A 23,475-nucleotide genomic window follows, 5' to 3' on the forward strand; every position below is an offset into this window, starting at 1 on the left:
ACTTTTGCTTAACCCATTAATGAAGGAAAACCATGAACAGTAAATATCAAGCAGAACACTGTCAATGATTATTTTAGGAGATAAGGGATGAAATTAAAAAGTGTGAAAGGACATCACCACCATTTACCACTTCAAAGAACTTAAGTATATACTAATAAAATATTTTCCGTTATTCAAAAACAAGAAAGATATTTGATGTATTTATTTTCTTTTTGAGACATGTATAATATAATGGTTTGAAAATACACCCTTAAAGGTTGACTTTACACTACATCATTGGTTATTCACCCAACCTACTGTTATATAACATTGAAGTTTTCTATTTTTCTCTCTACTGATTATCATACTGACTGTAGGCATAGATGAAGTCATTTCAATTTCTTACATTTCCACCAACTGTTCTTTTTCCTCTTGTTACAAATGCCCTGTACTACAATATGTACATTAACTATTTTTTACTTCTAGTGTTACATTATGACTGCTGCATACACATTAATGGCAGCTAATACCTGCACCAACTTTCATTAGTCACACATTTAAATGTTGTTGTTGTTGTGGGGTTTAACGCCATTTTCCAGCACACAATAGGCTATACATGGCAGCCAGTATTAATGGTGGAGGAAGAACCCGAGAAAACCCTGGAAAGAACCACCAACCCACGAGAAGCTACCGGCAAGCTTTCTCATATAATAATACCCACACTGGCTGAATCCGAGACTCAAGGTGACATTTAAATGTAATAAATTGTAAACTATACTATGAAATTGTATAATAAGGTTTAAAGGGATGGAAGGTTAAAGTTCAAGAAACCCCCATATCTGACCTCTAATATACCTGAAAGTCATTACAATGGTCCATCACTATAAATCCATCAATAAACAGAAACCCCATTTATGGCATGTGTATAGTAATTATTTGGGTAAATTTTCTTTTATTATTGCTACTTAATTGATTTCACATGCATTTAGCTCCTACCTAATGGGAACCAATTATGATGTGGTATAACATCATCAAATACTTTGGTTGCATTTTTATGAAGCCATGGTTGACTCATTTTGTGTTTTTATTAAGCCATGGATGACTCAGTTTGCATTTTATTAAACCATGATTGGCTCAGTGGTTCATGTGCTGTACTCAAGATCAAATGGGTGGAGGTTCAACTCCAACCATTGGATCAGTAAAGATTGGTTACAGTGGCACAGCACTTTATTTCAAATGCCTTTGAACCAAAATAAACTAAATGAAAACCTCAGAAATGAAGTAGCCTCTCTTAAAATAAAGATCACGTTTTTGGCTCCAATGAACATATGCTACTGAGAGAAAACACTGTGTCTCTGTGAACATATATCTACCCATAAAATCAGAAAATGAGTGACACAAAACACCATTAATGATACTTGAGTTTGGACCTAAAATACAACATTTCTTGTAGTAATCAATAACCTTCTATACACAGTCACACTAATTTAAATTACAGAACTCTGACAATTAAACCTCTTTTAACGTGAATAATATTTACAAGAAAATAACGAGCATCCAATTTTGTGCTAAAAACAACTTGTTATTGTTTATGTCAAGACATACATTTACTATGACGACGTGTCCACCGGCATGAAAGTCTCTTTCGAATAATCTTTCTGTGTATCAAACCAAGTTATCTACTCCATGCTAGACAGCTAAAGATCTTTTTGGCAATACTTTTGTTTAATGTGACGGGGTCCTTTTTAGCTGAAAGATCTTTTTGGTAATATTTTTGCTTAATGTGACGGTCCTTTTTAGCTGAAATATCTTTTTGGCAATACTTTTGTTTCATGTGACTTGGTCCTTTTTAGCTAAAAGATCTTTTTGGCAATACTTTTGTTTAATGTGACGGTCCCTTTTAGCTGAAAGATCTTTTTGGCAATACTTTTGTTTCATGTGACAGGGTCCTTTTTAGCTGAAAGATCTTTTTGGCAATACTTTTGTTTAATGTGACAGGGTCCTTTTTAGCTGAAAGATCTTTTTGGCAATACTTTTGTTTAATGTGATGGTCTTTTTTAGCTGAAAGATCTTTTTGGCAATACTTTTGTTTAATGTGACAGGGTCCTTTTTAGCTGAAAGATCTTTTTGGCAATACTTTTGTTTAATGTGACAGGGTCCTTTTTAGCTGAAAGATCTTTTTGGCAATACTTTTGTTTAATGTGATGGTCTTTTTTGGCTGAAAGATCTTTTTGGCAATACTTTTGTTTCATGTGACAGGGTCCTTTTTAGCGGAAAGATCTTTTTGGCAATACTTTTGTTTCATGTGACAGGGTCCTTTTTAGCATTTAATTTTCCAAATATAGGTACTGTCTATACTTGCTTATAAGTTTAACTGTAAACATAGACCCTGATATGATACTGCATAATGCTATGGCAGATCAGTGTCTATGTTGTTTGTTCTATTGATTACTTCAAACAAACTGCACAGACCCAGATCTAACAGCGCATTATGGCAGATCTGGCTCTGTGCAATTTGCAGTTGGACTCGTCTTACAAGTGAGTAAATTTGGTATTAAAAAGACTCATGACTTTGCTTGGTAATGAACAAGACTGGTAGACAAATCTTTCTGAGCAGAGCACAGGAGTATCTTATTGCAATAATGACTGATAGAATGCCAACAGATTAGTAAAGCACAGGCATGATAATGAGAGGACTTCTAACCCGATTCATTTACATACCCCTAGTGCTGTCCAACCTTTTTGACACCATGGGCCACTGAAAAATGTTTTTCTTGAAGCCCAGAGCTGCAGCAGAAAACTGTAAAGCAATGACTATATAGCTGTTTGGCGGGTTGGACAGCACTGATCTAGCTTTTAGATTAGGCAATCACCTGTTATCATTGTACCATATGTACTCACTCATAAGATGAGTCCAACTGCAAGCTGCAATGACCCAGATCTGCCACTGCATAATGCACTGGCAGACCTGTGTCTGTGCAGTTTGATAAGATTAATCAGTAGAACAAACAATATAGACCCTGATCTGCAGGCCTATTATGTAACAGCAGATCAGGATCTATGTTGTTTGCAGTTGACCTGACGTATAAACAAGTATATATGGTATCTTCTTTTATAAAAAAAAAAATTAAATGAAATACTGATGCATAAATTTTCTCTTGTTCCAGGTATGCGACCTAACAAGTCCTGCAAGCCAGTAATTCTGCAAATAAGACAAACAGCACAAAGTTCTTTGCATTGATACCAAACAAGAGAAAGTCACATTCATCATAACTAATACTAAATGGGATTTGATCTGCAATTAGAAAATACCCAGTACCTGGTTAAAATGTATAGAACATGAACTTGTACGCAAAGTAAACACAGAAGGTTCCTGGTGTGTATTTAATACAATTATAAATCCTAACCAGGAAAAAATATTCATTAACTGAAATGCCAGTTGAACATATATCCACACAGGCGGTTGTTACAAATGCAAGTGATGACACCAAGACAGCAATGCAGGAGTTGTGGTGGGAAGGAAAAACCGAAACTCTAGTGACCCTAGAGGTACTGGTGATTATTCTTTGCATTGTGGGAAGTTCTGGGAACCTTGTAACAGTCCTTGCAATAGTATTCTCCAGCTTGCGTTACAATGTGAACTGCATTCTGATTGGCAGTCAAAGCATAGCTGGCTTTTTGTATTGCGTTTTGATTCTACCCATGCAAGCATTTGTGTTTCATCGTCAAACGCATGAAATGGAGACGTCTTTCTGCCTAGCAGCTGGTGGAATTCGCTACACATTAGTTGGTGTAATCATGCTAAATCTGAGTGCTATAGCACTATATCGATACTTAAATGTTGTGCATATCAAACAATATCGTAATCTGTCATCTGGGAAGATTCTCTTCACCACCATTTTGTTATGCTGGATGATTCCTTTAATCTTTACCATTCCACCCTCCCTGAAACTGTGGGGCTCCTTCACGTTCCAGCCCTCCATACTGGCTTGTACTTTTGATGAAACTGCAGATGACTCTAACAGAATTATCATGGTGACACTAGGCTTCATTGTTCCTTGTCTTTTCATTGTGTACTGCTACGCTAGAATTGGAATTGCTGCTTTCCAAAGTTTTAAAAGGATGAGTCGATGGAACAATAACAATCCACAATCAAAAGCTCTGAAATTGTCTGGAATGATGTTATGTATATTTTTCATATTTTTCTTAGGAACCTTTCCCTACTTTGTTCTGAATGTAACAGATAAAGGATTCAGATATCCCATCCACCATATCTGGACAACAATGATGGGCTGGCTATTGTATACCCTAAATCCAGTCGTGTATACGCTAATGGATAATAATTTTCGCACAGCTTACAAAAACTTCCTGGTTGGTGATTGCGAAACCCATCCTGTCCGTCATCATAGCAGTCGGCTGTCAAGGGGAACATCTCTCTGATACTTGAACCTAGCAACCAACTGTAATACTGAGCTTAGTACTTAGATAAATCTGCCATACAAAAAAAAAGTTCCAATGAAGGGAATTCTAACTTTATATGATTGTGATTAGGAATTCAGATGCCATAATTTTATTTCAAATAAGACAGATATATTAAATTTTACATATTTATCATTATATATAACTTACAGATAAAAGGTGATCTTGGTTGTAAATAATTTATAGTCATGAATAACTGTGATATGATTTTTGTTGTTGTTGTTGTTGTTGTTGTTGTTGTAGGGTTTAACGCCATCTTTCAGCACAAGATAGGCTATACATGGAGACCAGCATAAATGGTGAAGGATGAACCTGGGAAAACTCCAGAAAGAACCACCAATCCATGAGAAGCTGCTGGCAAGCTTTCTCATGTTCCCACATTAGCCAAGCCCAAGACTCAAACCCATGCAGACAGAGGTGAGGCAGCAGTGATCCATAATGGTGAGCACTTTGGACCACTCGGCCACTCAGGGCCCCTGATATGATTTTTGGTTATTTTGAAATGGGTTATAAAAAAAACAGACCTACATTTAACACCCTTCCACGTCTCAAAATTAACAACAAAAGAATCCAAATAAATAAATAAATATGTATATATATATATATATATATATATATATATATATATATATATATATATATATATATATATATATATATATATATATATATATATATATTACCTAAAATCAATGTACTATACATGTAAATAGGCCCCGTTTCCTCTGTGATGATCTTCCCATTTTTTGAATATGTGTATTTTTGGTAAATTTCAAGACAAACACAGCCACTATGCAGACCAATGTGTGATTTGTCACAGCCTTGAGGAGCATAAATAATTTGCAACCAGGCTCCAAAAAACACAGTAGCATATAGAAATATGCTACCTGTTTCATGGTTTTGGTACCCGGTGAAAAAAATGTGGTAGTAACTTGTTTGCTTTCAAGACTATTGTTACAGTTAGGCTCTTACAAAATGTAACAAGAAAAGAGTGAAGACAACAAGCTTTGTAAAATTTAACAGATAATTTATTTCCCTAGAAAAACAAGGAAAAAACAGAAAAAGAACTTACAGTTTTACAAATCAAATCCAAAAATAATCCAAGAATAATCCAAGAATGAAAAAATTAGAAGTCCTAGTAATAAAAAGTCCTAATGAAATCCAAAATGGAAGGCGATGAAGTATGCTGTGGTCAGCATCGTACTGATGTGTCAACAATTCTTTGTTGAATCACAGAAAGTAATATTCCAGTGTTTGAATTCTGTGTAAATTTCGATAACTGTCCTTGTCCAAGAATTAATTTAGAGCACAAGTATTTCCAGGGAAAATAATCTCTTAGAATCCAAATAATTTGAAGAAAAATTAAAAATTCAACTCAAACTGGTCACAACAAAACAACTTTTAAGTGTCAATGGTTTAAAGTTTGCCTCCAACAAATTCTCTATAGAAAACAGTTACACACTAATTTAAGATGCAAAACAGATTCCCATATGAAGGTCACATGATCATGTTTCCAGAACAAGATAGAACCTTTATACTGCTACAATTTACAGAGCAACTGTACTGATCCAAATAAAATGTTTACACATAAGTGATACTTAGTGTGTTGAAAATGAGGACCTTCATGAATTTGGGGTCTGGAATCTTCAAGTTTGTAGATTTATTCATGTCATGCATGGAGACAAGTTATTATTACGGTGATATTTTGTGATGTGGCACCTCAGTACTATGTGATCCCCTATATAATGTGAGTATGAAAAATGAACCCAGTAATTTGTTTAAATTTAATTTTGAAAATGCTACTTTATGTACTGAATTTAATTCTGTTTGTTGAAGATTACATTACAAGAGTAGTTTTAAAATAAAAAACAAAACTATTATATGATTTATTCTTATTTAACTCTACAAACATAAATATACTATATATTATACCTCACAGTTATGCATCTGTAAGGCATGAACCATGTAATGAGGAATTACTGTATCATTATTATCACCAATATCACTGTCACCATGATGATGAGGATGTTGATGATTATTATTTTCATTTGAAACTGCTGTATTTACTTGACAACAGTCTGTATTATAAAGGATTATTTCTAACAGAAAGGTATCAAGAATTTTTGCCTAGTGCTAACAGTTACAAAACCAAACATTTCTATACATTATTAATATATGCATAAAGTGTACTACAACAAAGAGTTGATATTGACATGGAATGTGAACATAAATGATGTGTCTTACTGACCTATTTTTGCATAACAAGATGTGAAACATTCAAAGAACTTGTAAAAATTATGACAGCTGAATTCTAAAAATGACAAGTGTACTGTTTATATTATTTTCTTACTTTCTAAAACACAACTATTTCATTCAGACTGTGTCTCCTACTGTCCTCTAAACAAGACAAGAATGACATACAAAAAGCTAACAATATAGTTTACAATATCATCACTAATCCAATCCTCTGGGGATCAGAATATTGACATTTAAGCACTGTAAGCACAATTAGTCTGTGAACTGCAGATAACTTATTGAAACTGTGTCCAGTATAAAAAAAAGATGACAGTTTAAACTTAAACTGCACATGCTTAAAATCAATGTTGTTTTAGTTGTCAAGCAGAGGAAGATAAGTACAAACTTATTAAACAATAATTTGGGAAAAATTTAAGAATAATGTCAATTTAAGTTAGAGCCATACATTTGCCATCATTGTGTTATGCGATGGATCCTGCTGCTAAGCAATGTACAATGCTTGTTATGTGACTGATGATGTTGCTAAGTGAGCAATTTACAATGCTTGTTATGTGATAGACCATGTTGCTAAGGGAGCAATTTACAATGCTTGTTATGTAACAGACAGTTTTTAAGTGAGCAATTTACAACATTTGTTATGTGATGGATCATGCTGCTAAGTAATGTACAATGCTAGTAATGTGACTGATCATGTTGCTATTAGTGAGAAATTTACAATTTACAAAATTACAAAATTAATTTGGTCTAAAAGTAGTGCAATTACTATATTTTATAAGGTATATTTTATTTTCAGTGTTAATAATGCATCTTTCTTCTCCCTTTTGTCTTATTAAAAAAGTTATTATCTAAAATGTTTTTGCTTACAAACAAAATACTGGATCAAAAATATATAAACTGCTAAAAACAAAACATACAAGTGTGTTTAAAATTTATTTTCAATGGACTTAACAAACAACGTGATTATTTCTATGCAAAAAGGACTTTCATTTTAACAATTTTTTAATTCTTTTGGACAGAAGTGACAATAAGGGTAATCATGCATATATACTGGTATATTTTTTTTCTACAGTAATATGTACAAAACAATCTAATAAATCTTTAATTGCTGCCATGAAAGAGTGGGCAGTTAATGAATATGTTTATTCAACTAAGGCTTCATTTAAATATATCTGTAAAGCAGTTTGTACATTAATGTATCTATAAAACATGTATATAAGAACTTGTTGTAGTCAACTTCAAAAACTTTTGAGAGTGACAAGTGGGAGATCAGATCTGGTCAGCTTGTTTTTACTGGTTTAAGACCACTCTTAACACACTATTTGCTATATAGTGCTTAGAAAATGAGAACTAAATGTCTTTCAAAAGGACTTACCAAGGCATCTAACCCAGGATGGCCTGGGCAGGTATCAAACCTGTGATGGTCCCTGGACAATCATTCTACCAATCTACCAAATGAGCTAATGTGGCTCACTCCAGATATGCAGATTTTGTAATTGTTTGTAGTAGTGGTGTTGGCTGAGTAAGCCAGAATGGTAATGAGTGCAAAGTTGACTTATGGGGAAGTTACTGCCTCCAGATAATAAAGTTTCCCTACATTTGGTTAACAAGTTCAAAGTTGACCATGCTTTTAATCATGAAACAAATGACAGTAATTTCCTTTCACATAACTGGATACCAGTCCAATGCAGGTTAACACACACACACACACACACACACTCGCACACACACACACATCTGTTGAATATCCCCAGCCAGTCCTTACTGTAATGCATATCATAATAAATGCCCTTTTTACAAAGTAACCTATATTTGCAAAGCAAACATCTCTTGTATGATTGCATAAATCTATTGTGAATAAGCTAAATTTCCACAAAAATTTTGTATTTTATATTTTCTCCAGACACTGATGAAACAATCAAAATAATGTTAAACATATCTCATATTGTATTGTGCTAATACATGCACTTGTCACATGACAATAAATGAGGAGGGTGCCTCTCTTTAAGACCCTAAATGTATCTTGTTCTCTCTGAACCCACTTGTAAGTACAAATACGTTACAGTTACCAGTTGCTTACATGGTCCACTCAAGACAAAAATGAAACCACATACACTGTCTGGAAACTAAGCACATGTATTAATGTCATTTTCCCACAGAAATATGTATTGAGGTGAACTGCCAAGGTCCAGTTGATATGTCACCTTTAAGGTCGTGTTTTGTTTTTATGTCTAATTTTTTCCTCAGACATGTTAAAGGACGCAGACTAATTTTTTAATTCAATTTCTTTATTGGATATATCTAAGTCAAAAGTAGGTGCATGTTTATATCTAAATTGAGGTGGGGGAGGCATTTTTTTAAGAGCAGAATATTAAAGGCACTTTTTGTGAAGGAAGATTTACAATCAATCTGTACTCAGGTAGAATAAATATTAACCAGAACCATGAATAAACAAAACATCCATAGAGTATTACTTATTTTTAAAAATGCTTTCAAGTACTAATAACTCCTGTATTGAGACTGACTAAAATTCTTTGAATTTTCAAAGAGTGTGTGCAGATAGATATAGTGTTTAGAGGTTTGTATGCTCTTTGTTAATCCCTCCAGTGCTTGACTTGAATTACTTTTATTAGACTCTTATTTTTCACCATAGCTGATATTCCTTTGCAGGTTCTAAAGAAATCATTCCTAAAAATTGTGTGTTTGACCCAGTAAACATCTCAACAAATTTCTACGTTGGTATGAAAGTCTTCAACGTAAAACAGGAAATTAATGTTGGATAATACATTTTATTTCACACTTTGTTTCAGCTTTCAATGGTCTTCTTGCTATTTTAGCTATAGCTATTCACTATATCCAGAACTATAACAGGACTCTTAATGAAAAACCACAAACATTTTCAACACAAAGACTGGTCATGTGATCATGTAAAACTTGCTAAAATAGCTGTAATAATTAGTTCTGATGTCATAACATGCTGAAAACCAACAATTTTTACTTTTGATAGAAATCAGGTCAATTTTTATAAGAGTGCTATTTCAATTTTGAATTCTGTTGTGAGTGATGTGATGTGATTTTGATTTTTAACGTAGCTTTAACAATTTTTCAGTCATATCGCTACGATGTCTGCAATGTGGCAGTTTATAGTGATGTCTAGCACTGGGGCATCATGCCGCAGACATGTAGCATGATGTCCCACCCAGTCACATTATCCTGACACCAGGCTGACCAGTCCTAACACTAACCTCTTAATGCTGAACGCCAAGCAAGGCAGCTGTTAGTACCATTTTTTAAGTCTCTGGTATGACTCGGCCGGGGATCAAACCCACGACCTCCCGCATCCGAGGCAGACGCTCTAACCACTAGGCCACCGGAGCGGTAATTTTGTTGTGAGAAAAGTAAGAATATTGAAAAAGAAAGATGTTCTGAAAAATAATGTTATCATCCAGCAAGTTTATGCTATCTTATACCAACATGAAAATTTGTTCAAATGTTAACCAGGACTTGTGCACATATTCTCCCAAACACCTTCTTTGAAACCTGCAAAAGCTTTTTGATGAGAGTAAACAAGAAAATCAATTAACAAATAAATCCAAGCAGGAATTCATAAAGGGATTACGGCCATGTTGTTTAAAGGATAGAAAGTTGACAAGAAACTGTTTATTTTTGGATGCTTTATATAATTATTATATGTTTTCATTCTATTATTGTCCTGACAGTCCTAGTCTGTATTGTTATGCACTATTGTTAGAGTGAATATCATGATTCACTGATGCATGACAATAAACACCTCTAACACACACATACAATACATCCATGCTCTGCCATGTCAACTGGAGATAAGTTAATGCAACCTATATTAGCAGAACACATCTATATGTACAAGACATTGACTCAAACTCATGGCCTCTAAATTACAAGTCCTGGTGGTCAAAATTTTCAAACATTAGGCCATGCTACTATTGTAAAAAAAAACTCCACCCACTTGTGTACACATCTGTAATTTTCAATTTGATTTGCATCACCGGTGAAGGGGTCTGTACGTATTTCCTCTAACACAACTTGTTCCAATCAAAATTTCTGAATAGTCCTGATTGTAGTTAAAGCTGCATTCCATCCAAGAACCATTTTGAAACTAACATGTTCCATGTGTTCTTTTGTAGTTTGAATCTAGTCATTACAGCTGCCATGTGTCTATTATTTGTTGCTAAAATTCTTGCTGAAATTCACACAATCCCCTTAAATTCCATAAAAAAGAATCTTCCACACATTTTGAGTGATAACCTTGCAGGCTATATTTATTTTGAGGCAGATTAGTGCTAATGAGGTGGGGACAACCCTGTTAGTGTGTGTGTGATTTTGATTTTTACCATAGCTTTAACAATTTTTCAGTCATATCTGCTACAATATCTGCAGTGTGGCAGTTAATAGTGATGTTCTAGCACTGGGGCATCATGCCACAGACATGCAGCATGATGTCCCACCCAGTCACATTATCCTGACACCAGGCCAACCAGTCCTAACACTAACCTCTTAATACTGAGCGTCTTTGGTATGACTCTGCATGGGAATCAAACCCATGACCTCCCGCAGCCAAGGCAGATGCTCTAACCACTAGGCCACCAGAGTGGTCAACCCTGTTAGTGAAGCTGTTGAAGGACTGTGGCTGACGTCTGCTTTCGCAGGAACTAGCTAATGCTACTTATGTGCATCACAACATTATCCATGTTGAAAGCAAATCAAGTGATAAATCTGACTTGAAATCAGGCCTTTATTGATATAATTAGCCCATGGATGTTAGCAATATATTTCCAGTCGCTGATTGTCACCATTCTGGTTGACTACGTACATATTAAATACAAGAATAGACCGAAGTAGGATAATTGGGAAATTTAAAAAATGTTATAGAAATAAATTGGTTTTAAACTTATTTATTTGTTAACCAATGTTACTCAAGCAACACAATGTAGATTTTAGCTAGTTCTAAACTAATAAAAAAATATAGCTGTTGCAGATAAACAAAATAATTACTTTTCTTTCTGTCCAGATGATTTTTATGCTAATGAAACTTTTATTTTTCCTGAATACTGGCCAAAAGTGGGCATGGTCAACTAGGCTGATTTATACCAACACTTGATAAAAAAAAACAGCTGCATGATAATGTGTCAGTGTTTTTATTTATAAATAAAGAATTTTGGTTGCAGTTCTGGTGTTTGTTTTTCTTTTCAATCCTATAACCATTTTCTGTCAGTTTGTGTACATGTATAGTACCCAAATAACCCCAGTAAGTCTAGTACCCAAATAACCCCAGTATGTCTAGGACCCAAATAACCCCAAAAAATCTGAGCTTCCACCAAACATAATAACCCAACATATTCCTTTGTATCTCAGTTGGCTCCTTACAACCATGATACTGATAGTTAATGTTATATATATATATATATATATATATATATATATATATATATATATATATATATATATATATATACACACACACACACACACACATAGATAAATATGTAGATTACAAAGAGTTCAACTGCAGACATAAATGGAACAGCAAAAGCAGACAAAATTATTGTACATGTATGTAGACAGATAAAGGGATAGGTAGAAATGATTTTGGAAATAGCTATTTTTAAAAGAGAAAGAGAATTAAAGCAAGACTATTTGTAATCATTTATTTATACTCATAAATCAAAGATTGGCAGACACTTCTTTTATCCATTTAATTAACAATTATCATATAGTCACCTTCAAATAAGAGAAATGCATCACATCAACATGTTTGAGAATCCAACATTTGCAAATGACTTGAGAATACTTATTTTTGTCCATTTAATTGTTTGCCAAACAGTATGTATTGAGTCTGCTGTAATTATTACCTAAACAACACATCATAAACACCACTCATGGTTGCTAAATTTTCTTAACAAAATCATGCTTTGAATAAAATCCTACTGGTAGTTAATCATTGCAACAATTGTCTTTTATTTTCAAACACATCAATGAAATCTCACAAGTTTTACTTTAGCAAATACCATCTAACTGCCATAAAATCAGCAACATGAATAGAAACTTAGACAAACTGCCCAAGGCTAACTTAAAACCTGAAAGTCCACAAATACCCAATGTGTGTAAATAATACAATTTCAATGTAACTAAAAAGATGAAATATAAATATTTATTCCTTGTCAAAACTTGCTTTAAAATTTTTTTGTTCATGTCTACTACATGAAAAAATGAAAGACTGACCTTGACACTGACTATATAGAAATGACACATACAATAGAAGAAAGAAACTATATGCCATGTATGCAAAACAAGAATGCACTGCATATAAATGCTAAATAAATGTGCTGAAATGTATATTGTGTGTGTGTGATTTGGAATTTTTAACAGAGCTTTAAAAAAATTTCAGTCATATCACTACGATATCTGCAGTGTAACAGTTTATACTGATGTCTAGCACTGGGGCATCATGCTGCAGATGTGGCATGATGTCCCACCCAGACAGATTATCCTGACACCAGGCCGACCAGTCCTAACACTAACCTCTTAATGCTGAGCGCCAAACAAGACAGCTGTTAGTACCATTTTTTTTCCAAGTCTTTGGTAAGACTTGGCTGGGGATTGAACCCACAACCTCCCGCATCCGAGGCGGACACTCTTACCACTAGGCCACCAGAGCAGTAAATGTGTATTCTGGCAAGAGACAAGATCACATGGTATAAAACATGAAGAACATAAAGCATTAGGAACTGAACATGACCCCTGGTTTGTAAATTTATAAGCTTGAACAAAGTTACTGTATGTTACCCTGATACTGACGTTCAATAAAATTTCTTGTATACTGTTTCTCTCCCTCAATTATGTGGACTTACCTGTGGACAAGTGCTTTGCAAATCTGAGCTTGCCCAAACTGAACTGAAGCTTGTCCAGGGAGTTGGGCAAACTGATTTGTAAATCCCTGAGTAAGTTTCAATCATTGCTAAAAACCAATCCCTAACCAAGACCCAGGTTATATAATCCATGATCCGCTCAATGGAATCATATCATAAAGACTGCCTGAGGCATGTTTCATAACATAATGGCTGTCTGTGGCAAAAAATGTATCCATGAAATGATTCATGTCTATTCAGATTATCTCGCCATGTGCTCATTGGTATAACATCAAGGCTATCTGTGACAAAAGAATATATCACCAAAATGATACACGTCTACTCAGATTATCACACCAAATGCTAAATGGAGTAACATCAGACTATCTGTGACAAGAGAATGTATCATCAAAATGAAACATGTTTACTTAGATCATACTGGTAAAATAAAGACTCTTTTAGCGAAAAGAATGTATCACTAAAATAATACATATTTATTGGAGTAAGCCCAAACACTGAGATTGTTTCATAACATAAAGACTTTTTGTGACAAAGGAATGTAGATTCATAATGATGCATGTCTATTCAAAATTATCTCACACATTTTCCAATTTAAAAAAATGCTTGCAAAATGAGCGCAGCATTATAACTCCAAATACAATGAATATTTCCCAAATATGCACATCAGCTAAATCACTAAGACTGATTCAGGAAATTTAGTTATTCATAATGTTCCTATAGGTCTGAAGACTGAACCATGTCCAAATAAGTTATCAAAGGGACTCTGCCAGTGAATAAAACAGATATGACACAAATATTTGGAACTCTGTGAGAGATGTTAACTGCTTTGTTTTTGGAACTCTGAAATCAAGAGCTGTGGAGTTTTACAGTTGTTTTATTGCTGCCCAGTAACAACATCCTGGTTAATCCACATGATAATTATTAGAGTAATAAAAACAGTTTGACAATCTGATGGTTATTAATTCAATCATGTTTCTGCGCATGTCAAACCTTTCTTAGTTTTTGTTCCAACTAGAATTCTCTAAGACTTAAAAACAATGTACTTATGACCCTACATTTTAAGTACTGATGAAAATTATTAAAAAATTCATAATATGGTGTATGGAAAGTTGTAGTGTCCTGATGTCATAATATGTAGTGTCCTGATGTCATAATATGGTGTATGGAAAGTTCTAGTGTCTTGATGTCATAATATGTAGTGTCCTGATGTCATAATATGGTGTATGGAAAGTTCTAGTGTCTTGATGTCTTAATATGTAGTGTCCTGATGTCATAATATGGTGCATGGAAAATTGTAGTGTCCTGATGTCATAATATGGTGTATGGAAAATTGTAGTGTCCTGATGTCATAATATGGTGTATGGAAAATTGTAGTGTCCTGATGTCATAATATGGTGTATGGAAAGTTGTAGTGTCCTGATGTCATAATATGGTGTATGGAAAATTGTAGTGTCCTGATGTCATAATATGGTGTATGGAAAATTGTAGTGTCCTGATGTCATAATATGGTGTATGGAAAGTTGTAGTGTCCTGATGTCATAATATGGTGTATGGAAAGTTGCAGTGTCCAGATGTCATAATATGGTGAATGGAAAGTTGCAGTGTCCTGATGTCATAATATGGTGTATGGAAAGTTGTAGTGTCCTGATGTCATAATATGGTGTATGGAAAATTGTAGTGTCCTGATGTCATAATATGGTGTATGGAAAATTGTAGTGTCCTGATGTCATAATATGGTGTATGGAAAGTTGTAGTGTCCTGATGTCATAATATGGTGTATGGAAAGTTGCAGTGTCCAGATGTCATAATATGGTGTATGGAAAGTTGTAGTGTCCTGATGTCATAATATGGTGTATGGAAAATTGTAGTGTCCTGATGTCATAATATGGTGTATGGAAAGTTGTAGTGTCCTGATGTCATAATATGGTGTATGGAAAATTGTAGTGTCCTGATGTCATAATATGGTGTATGGAAAGTTGTAGTGTCCTGATGTCATAATATGGTGAATGGAAAGTTGTAGTGTCCTGATGTCATAATATGGTGTATGGAAAGTTGTAGTGTCCTGATGTCATAATATGGTGTATGGAAAATTGTAGTGTCCTGATGTCATAATATGGTGTATGGAAAATTGTAGTGTCCTGATGTCATAATATGGTGTATGGAAAATTGTAGTGTCCTGATGTCATAATATGGTGTATGGAAAGTTGCAGTGTCCAGATGTCATAATATGGTGAATGGAAAGTTGTAGTGTCCAGATGTCATAATATGGTGAATGGAAAGTTGTAGTGTCCTGATGTCATAATATGGTGTATGGAAAGTTGTAGTGTCCTGATGTCATAATATGGTGTATGGAAAATTGTAGTGTCCTGATGTCATAATATGGTGTATGGAAAATTGTAGTGTCCTGATGTCATAATATGGTGTATGGAAAGTTGCAGTGTCCTGATGTCATAATATGGTGTATGAAAAGTTCTAGTGTCCTGATGTCATAATATGGTGTATGAAAAGTTCTAGTGTCCTGATGTCACAATATGGTGTATGGAAAGTTCTAGTGTCCTGATGTCATAATATGTAATGTCCTGATATCATAATATGGTATATGGAAAGTTGTAGTGTCCTGATGTCATAATATGGAATGGAAAGTTGTAGTATCCTGATGTCATAATATGGTGTATGGAAAGTTGTAGTGTCCTGATTGTATATGGTGAATGGAAAATTGTAGTGTCCTGTTGTCATAATATGGTGTATGTAAAATTGTAGTGTCCTGATTGTATATGGTGTATGGAAAATTGTAGTGTCCTGATTGTATATGGTGTGTGTAGTTTGCAGTTGGATCCATCTTTTGCATTAGTATAAATGCCCCCCCCTCATTTCTTCCTTTTAGTAATGGCTGTACATCAAGCAAATAATTATATCTGTCATTGTAATGATTCCAATGATTTCTCTGCCTTAAAACACCTTTTCAACATGGGGTAATCAACAATGGGAACACAGTTCTGTTTGACAGAGCTATCTGTAATATGCTGAGTTAAATACCTTTAAAAATAGTCTCATTAATCATACCTGCTGTAACATTAGAAGCAAACTTCCAGATATCAGCTCCACGCTGAAATGTCTGAATGCTGCAGAATTTCTTCCACAGCAAATGTTATCAACAACTGGCTTTTTCATGTTATGTTATTACAAATTATACCTTTATGGAAAACAATTTAAATTAATTGCTCCTGATTTAAAAAGCACATGCCTAAGATGTCAAAAAATGCATAATCAAATGCAAGTAACCTTTAAAAAAAAACAAGTTTTTTTCTTCTGTGGTTTACAAAGCTAGAGATCTTTGCCACCTGCAAAGAAGCCTGCAAATACATAAAAGAATGAGAATATATCAGACTCCACTTAAATCAACTCATATGTAGTAAACTTTTCACAAGGCAGGCACTTCGTGTTTGCAATGGAGTGTAACAACTTTCAGTTTCACCAATAAACAAGAGCTGTCAGATGAAAGCATAGATTGCCCATTCCCCAACCACTACCTTTTGAAGAAGACAAAAATGCCCCTAGCTGTCTTGGCAGTTATTCTTTGATATTTGAGATTTAGAACTGTAAAACCCTGTGAAAAGGAAGCACAAATTACATTTTGTAATGAAATTCAGCAAACATCAGAAGTAGGTAAATTGGGTACTAATAAACAAATCACTCTCTAACTAGGATTTACCTGATTGCTACCTGTTATGATCAATAAGCTGTAAAGACATGTATCTTTAGTGTCAATATTGCAGAACACATTGAATCTAAAAACAAACGACTTTTAGAAAAGTTAATATGGAATATGGATCACAATGATCTACTGTTGGAATGATGTCATACATACCACAAGGTACCCACAAATGTACATAGCTCCACCAGTAAGATCACAGCTTAAAGTAATTTAATGCATTAAATGTAAGTCACTGAGACATATTTTTTATGTGAGTATCTAGTACTCAATATAACGCATTTACTGACAAAGCCACATGACTGTACACTTTACATGTATAGCACAATGATCACATTGAAAAGGTAAATTAAACTGCTACTGCATGAAATAAACTATGTAGGTTATGGTGGCCAAGTTTTGCATGACAATGTAGTTCTCACAAACTAGGATCCAGACCACCTATTACCAAAAAGTAATGCAAAACTAAACCAAGGAATTATGGAGAGACATTCAGACAAATGGGTAGGAAGATGAGGTTAACACTAAATGCCCATTCACATTTATTGTGGGTCATACAAAAATTGCCTGTGTGTACTGAAAGCAACCAAGAAGTTAGTCTTAAAGTAACAAGAGGATTTTAAAACTCTAAACTTTAAGAACAAACATAAGAGAAAAACTATAATTTCAGACTTAAACAATAAATTATAGTAAAAACTGGTTAAAATTATATTAAAATTTTAAAAAAGGGCCAGAAAATGCATATAAATACAAAAGTGAGGCTGAAATCTACAATTCCTACATATAAAACCATGACAACTTCACACTTTGTTTAATTTAACCTTAACTACACTCAAATGATATTAAACCAACCAGATATCAAAATATTATTGACCTATTCTTGGCAACAATTGATGCCTTGGTAAGTAATACGATTATCCTACCTGGCCTTAGCGACCATGATAACATCAGTGCCAATGAAGGACTAAAACCATAACACACCAAACAAAAGCAAAAATGAACTTACTTGTTCAAAAAGGCAAACTGGGAAGCCTCAAAAGATTAAATAAACTCGTACCAGCAGTTCTTAAGCTACTACCTTTGTAAAAAGACACAATCTGGTCAGAAAATACCTAAACCCAAGACAAATACATAGCTCATTCCAAAAAATTTGATTCAAGTACAAGAGCCCTCTATCCTGGATTACTCAAGAAATCTGATGACATGAAAAGATTTACAAGTTTCTGAAGAAAATAGCTTTTTACGAAAAACAGAAATAGTTCACTATAGTCCAGAACCTAGTAAGAAGGATGATAAAACTCAAACTATATCAAAAGTCTGTTGGTTTCTGATGACTCCACAAAAATAACAAGCGGTCCAAGAAGGCCTGATATCACTCACTTGGCTGCCAGAAATAAAAAGTTCACCATTTCACTAAGCAGGCTTGTTTGTGATTTGGATTTTTAAAGTAGCTTTAACAATTTTTCAGTCATATTGCTGTGATGTTTGCGGTGTGGCAATTTATAGTAACGTCTAGCATGGAGGCATCATGCCAGAGACATGTAGCATTATGTCCCACCCAGTCACATTATCCTGACACCAGGCCGACAAGTCCTAACACCTACCTCTTAATGCCGAGCGCCTAGCAAAGCAATTGTTTGTACCATTTTTATAAGTCTTTGGTATGACTCAGTCACGGATCGAGCCCACAACCTGCCACATCTGAGGCAGACACTCTAACCACTAGGCCACCAGAACAGTCCTTTATAATAAGGCAGTCTCACTGTAAGGCAGTATATTGTATTGCTCACATAGTGTTATAATGGTGGGAGTGATGCCTCATGTACTTTATTATAAGGCAGTCTCACTGTAAGGCATTATAGTGTATAGCTCACACAGTGTTATAATGGTGGGACTGATGCCTCATGTACTTCATTATAAGGCAGTCTTACTGTAAGGCAGTATAGTGTATGGCTCACACAGTGTAATAATGGTGGGAGTGATGCCTCATGTACTTTATTATAAGGCAGTCTCACTGCAAGGCATTATAGTGTATGGCTCACACAGTGTTATAATGGTGGAAGTGATGCCTCATGTACTTTATTATAAGGCAGTCTCACTGTAAGGCATTATAGTGAATGGCTCACACAGTGTTATAATGGTGGGAGTGATACCTCGTGATGCCTCATGTACTTTATTATAAGGCAGTCTCACTGTAAGGCATTACAGTGTATGGCTCACAGTGTTATAATGGTGGGAGTGATGCCTCATGTACTTCATTATAAGGCAGTCTCACTGTAAGGCATTATAGTGTATAGCTCACACAGTGTTATAATGGTGGGAGTGATGCCTCATGTACTTTATTATAAGGCAGTCTCACTGTAAGGCAGTATAGTGTATAGCTCAAATAGTGTTATAATGGTGGGAGTGATGCCTCACGTACTTTATTATAAGGCAGTCTCACTGTAAGGCATTATAGTGTATAGCTCACACAGTGTTATAATGGTGGGAGTGATGCCTCATGTACCTCATTATAAGGCAGTCTCACTGTATGGCAGTATAGTGTATGGCTCACACAGTGTAATAATGGTGGGAGTGACACCTCATGTACTTTATTATAAGGCAGTCTCACTGCAAGGCATTATAGTGTATGGCTCACACAGTGTGATAATGGTGGGAGTGATGCCTTGTGATGCATCATGTACTTTATTATAAGGCAGTCTCACTGTAAGGCATTATAGTGCATGGCTCACACTGTTATAATGGTGGGAGTGATGCCTCATGTACTTCATTATAAGGCAGTCTCACTGTAAGGCATTATAGTGTATAGCTCACACAGTGTTATAATGGTGGGAGTGATGACTCATGTACTTCATTATAAGGCAGTCTCACTGTAAGGCAGTACAGTGTATAGCTCAAATAGTGTTATAATGGTGGAAGTGATGCCTCATGTACTTTATTATAAGGCAGTCTCACTGTAAGGCATTAAAGTGTATGGCTCACATAGTGTTATAATGGTGGGAGTGATGCCTCCTGCACTTTATTATAAGACAGTCTCACTGTAAGATATTATAGTGTATGGCTCACACTGTTATAATTGTGGGATTGATGCCTCATGTACTTCATTATAAGGCAGTCTCACTGTAAGGCATTATAGTGTATAGCTCACACAGTGTTATAATGGTGGGAGTGATGACTCATGTACTTCATTATAAGGCAGTCTCACTGTAAGGCAGTACAGTGTATAGCTCAAATAGTGTTATAATGGTGGAAGTGATGCCTCATGTACTTTATTATAAGGCAGTCTCACTGTAAGGCATTAAAGTGTATGGCTCACATAGTGTTATAATGGTGGGAGTGATGCCTCCTGCACTTTATTATAAGACAGTCTCACTGTAAGATATTATAGTGTATAGCAGCTCACACTGTTATAATGGGATTGATGCCTCATCTACTTCATTATAAGGCAGTCTCACTGTAAGGTGGTATAATATATGACTCCTGTAGACAGAATTATAATGAATACTGCTTCATGTACTTCATTATAAGGCAGTCTCACTATAATCCATTCTCAGCTGAGGTTTGAACCTGTTACCTCCTGCATCCGATGAGGACGCCCTAGCCATTAGGCCACTAGAGTGTTCCTAAGTAGCTTATAAATAGTATTGCAAGAACACATTCTATATAAACTATCTCCCAGATATTACATCATGCTGATTTTACCTAGTTTACTATATCTTGATAATCTTTATAAAGATAAAGGCATATTAATATGAATATTTTATTGTTCATAATCGAAACCTTTAAGATCTTGATGATATAAACCCACCTACCAAGTTTTATGAAACTGGATGAGATCTATATAGCTTAACCAATTACATGTAAGTCGTCTCATTAATATGCTCTGATCTAATTTTTATAGAACCTGTCTTGATAATAAAAGCAAAACTTTCCCATTGGAATTCATTTTCCAGAATGGTAAGATCAGCTAATCAGGCAAATTCATCCAAAATAATATAAGACTATTTAACAAGTTTCATCAAAATATGAGCAGAAATAAGAGTTGCTAGAGTGTTGATAAAAGCAGCCAATCAGATGAAAGGTCATATCATTAATCTGCATAAATTCCACTCATAATTATACTCAAACAAAATCCTCATGACACAGGCCTTTTGACCCAGTGTGATCAAATTCCAATAAATAAGAAAAGTAGTCTCTAGTAAAAAAGCCATCTCTGTGTCAGTTAGCAGGATCACATAAATGTGCATAGGTATTGCACATAATAAAATCACTCAACGTCTTGACAATATTAGGCTTCTTCCCCAGTTTGATCAAAGTTAGACCTGAAATACAGTTTCAAGTGATACGAAGTTCAGCCAATCATATGCAATATATGAAAGTTTACCTTATTAATATTTGTAAATCCCACTCATAATAAAATACATTACATATCTTGATGATATAAATCTATTTATCAAGTTTGATAAATAATATTATAAAAAATATAGCTGATGAGGTGTTGACAAGATCAATAAATCTAATGTAAAGTCTCATCATTAATTGCAAGGATCTTGTTCATAACTGTACTTATTAATAACTTACACCTGCTGATGAAGTCTGATCCTAACTGGATTAGAAATAGTTTCTAGAGCGGCAAGAAGCTTATGTCATTAATGTGAATGGACAGTACATATTATAGATCTTGATCATATAACCCTACATTTGAAGTTAGATCAAACTCAGATCAAAACTATTGCTTCAAGAGTAGCAAGAACCCAAGCCAATTAGATGCAAAGTCATCTAATGAACATACATGGATCATCTTTGACCTGACTCACTTAATGCCTATGATCTAATAGTACCTTTCCCACTGGTCAGTGGAAGAAATGTGCATTCACTGAAAAGTATGTGACATCTGTTTCTGTGGCTAACTTTAGCAAGAATAAAGAATCAAATCAATTACAATTGTTGCTCCAGTTTCGACTCTATGGTCATAAATTAAGAAACAGAGAAGAAGCAAAACCAACAAGTTTTGTAAAACTTAAGAAATTTAATTATCAAAGTTATAAAATAAAAATTTAAGAGGAACTAACAGTATTTTGATCCAAATCCAAAATAATCCAAACAGTTCTATTCAAGTCCAAAAGAAATGACTGTTCGGAATGAGTTTCAGATCCTCAAATCTACGTATCACAATGGCATTGTCCATAACTCCTTTGAGTAATTCACAATTGTCCCAGAATAATGTTTTAGTCCAATGAGCACTTTGTAATCCCAATAATAATCCAAACAAATGTTTCCTCCAAATAATACCTGAACACAACATTAAATATGTCTGAAAACTGATGATACAACAAGAACACAAGAAATAAGATTCTGAAATAGGAATGTTGTTCACTTCTCCTTACTTCACTATGTTACTCCTCGATATTTCAAATACCTATTCATGTGACCTAACCTATCCAATGGAAATAACTCAATTCTTCTAAGAACTCACCTGACCAACCTGTCCAATGGGAAACAATCCCTGACTCACAAAATGGTTTTATTACTAACATTTGTTATGGTCATAAACACCAACATCAACAACTATAGACCTACATAATGTACACTCTTAATAAGTTAAAACAGAATTTTATACTCATGTACAAAGATTAGCTATCTTACATTATAACTATGTATGATCATTACAACTTATAGTTATGAATTAAAACTACATATAATATCAATACAATCATGTACCTAAAGAGTTGCAAAAAATATCAATATATGTATCACTCCATGCTCTATTGACATGCAGGGTAATGACTAATAAAACATTTATAAAGAATGTTTTTAATTTACTTGATAATTTATAATTTTATTGGAGGGGGCCCCGAGTGGCCGAGTGGTCTAAAGCGCTCTTCGTTACGGATCACTGCCATCTCACCTCTGTCTGCGGCGGTTCGAGTCTAAGATTCAGCCAATGTGGGTATGTGAGAAAGCTTGCCAGTAGCTTCTCGAGGGTCGGTGGTTCTTTCCGGGGTTTTCCCGGGTTCTTCCTCCACCATTAATACTGGCCGCCATGTATAGCCTATCTTGTGCTGAAAAATGGCGTTAAACCCCACAACAACAACATTTTATTGGACGAATGATAAAATGAACCATAAGGATGTAAAGTCAGATTAA

At 34.6% G+C, this 23,475-nt stretch overlaps 2 protein-coding genes across 8 annotated transcripts in view; one reads left to right on the top strand and one right to left on the bottom strand.

Moving 5' to 3' along the window:
* Positions 1-11,914, top strand: part of LOC149787572 (protein trapped in endoderm-1-like) — an 81,878-nt gene extending 69,964 nt beyond the window's left edge. For all 3 annotated transcript variants that reach the window (XM_089973732.1, XM_089973734.1, XM_089973733.1), the window contains exon 2: positions 3,147-11,914. In XM_089973732.1, coding sequence (XP_089829858.1) covers positions 3,412-4,419 — 1,008 coding nt within the window. In that variant the 5' untranslated portion in view covers positions 3,147-3,411 and the 3' untranslated portion in view covers positions 4,420-11,914. The remainder of the gene's footprint in view (positions 1-3,146) is intronic.
* Positions 1-23,475, bottom strand: part of LOC149787571 (protein deacetylase HDAC6-like) — a 548,042-nt gene that overhangs the window by 344,264 nt on the left and 180,303 nt on the right. Inside the window, exon 33 of one of the 5 annotated variants that reach the window (XM_089973731.1) lies at positions 16,259-16,969. The exons of the other annotated variants lie outside the window; for them this stretch is intronic. Within the exon in view, the coding sequence (XP_089829857.1) occupies positions 16,933-16,969 (37 nt within the window). The 3' untranslated portion in view covers positions 16,259-16,932. Of the gene's footprint in view, positions 1-16,258; positions 16,970-23,475 lie in introns of those variants that run through there. 5 annotated transcript variants of the gene reach the window in all.

This window comes from Sinohyriopsis cumingii, chromosome 11 (assembly GCF_028554795.1).
Source record: "Sinohyriopsis cumingii isolate HCF-2022 chromosome 11, ASM2855479v2, whole genome shotgun sequence".
In the NCBI taxonomy this organism is placed as follows: domain Eukaryota; kingdom Metazoa; phylum Mollusca; class Bivalvia; order Unionida; family Unionidae; genus Sinohyriopsis; species Sinohyriopsis cumingii.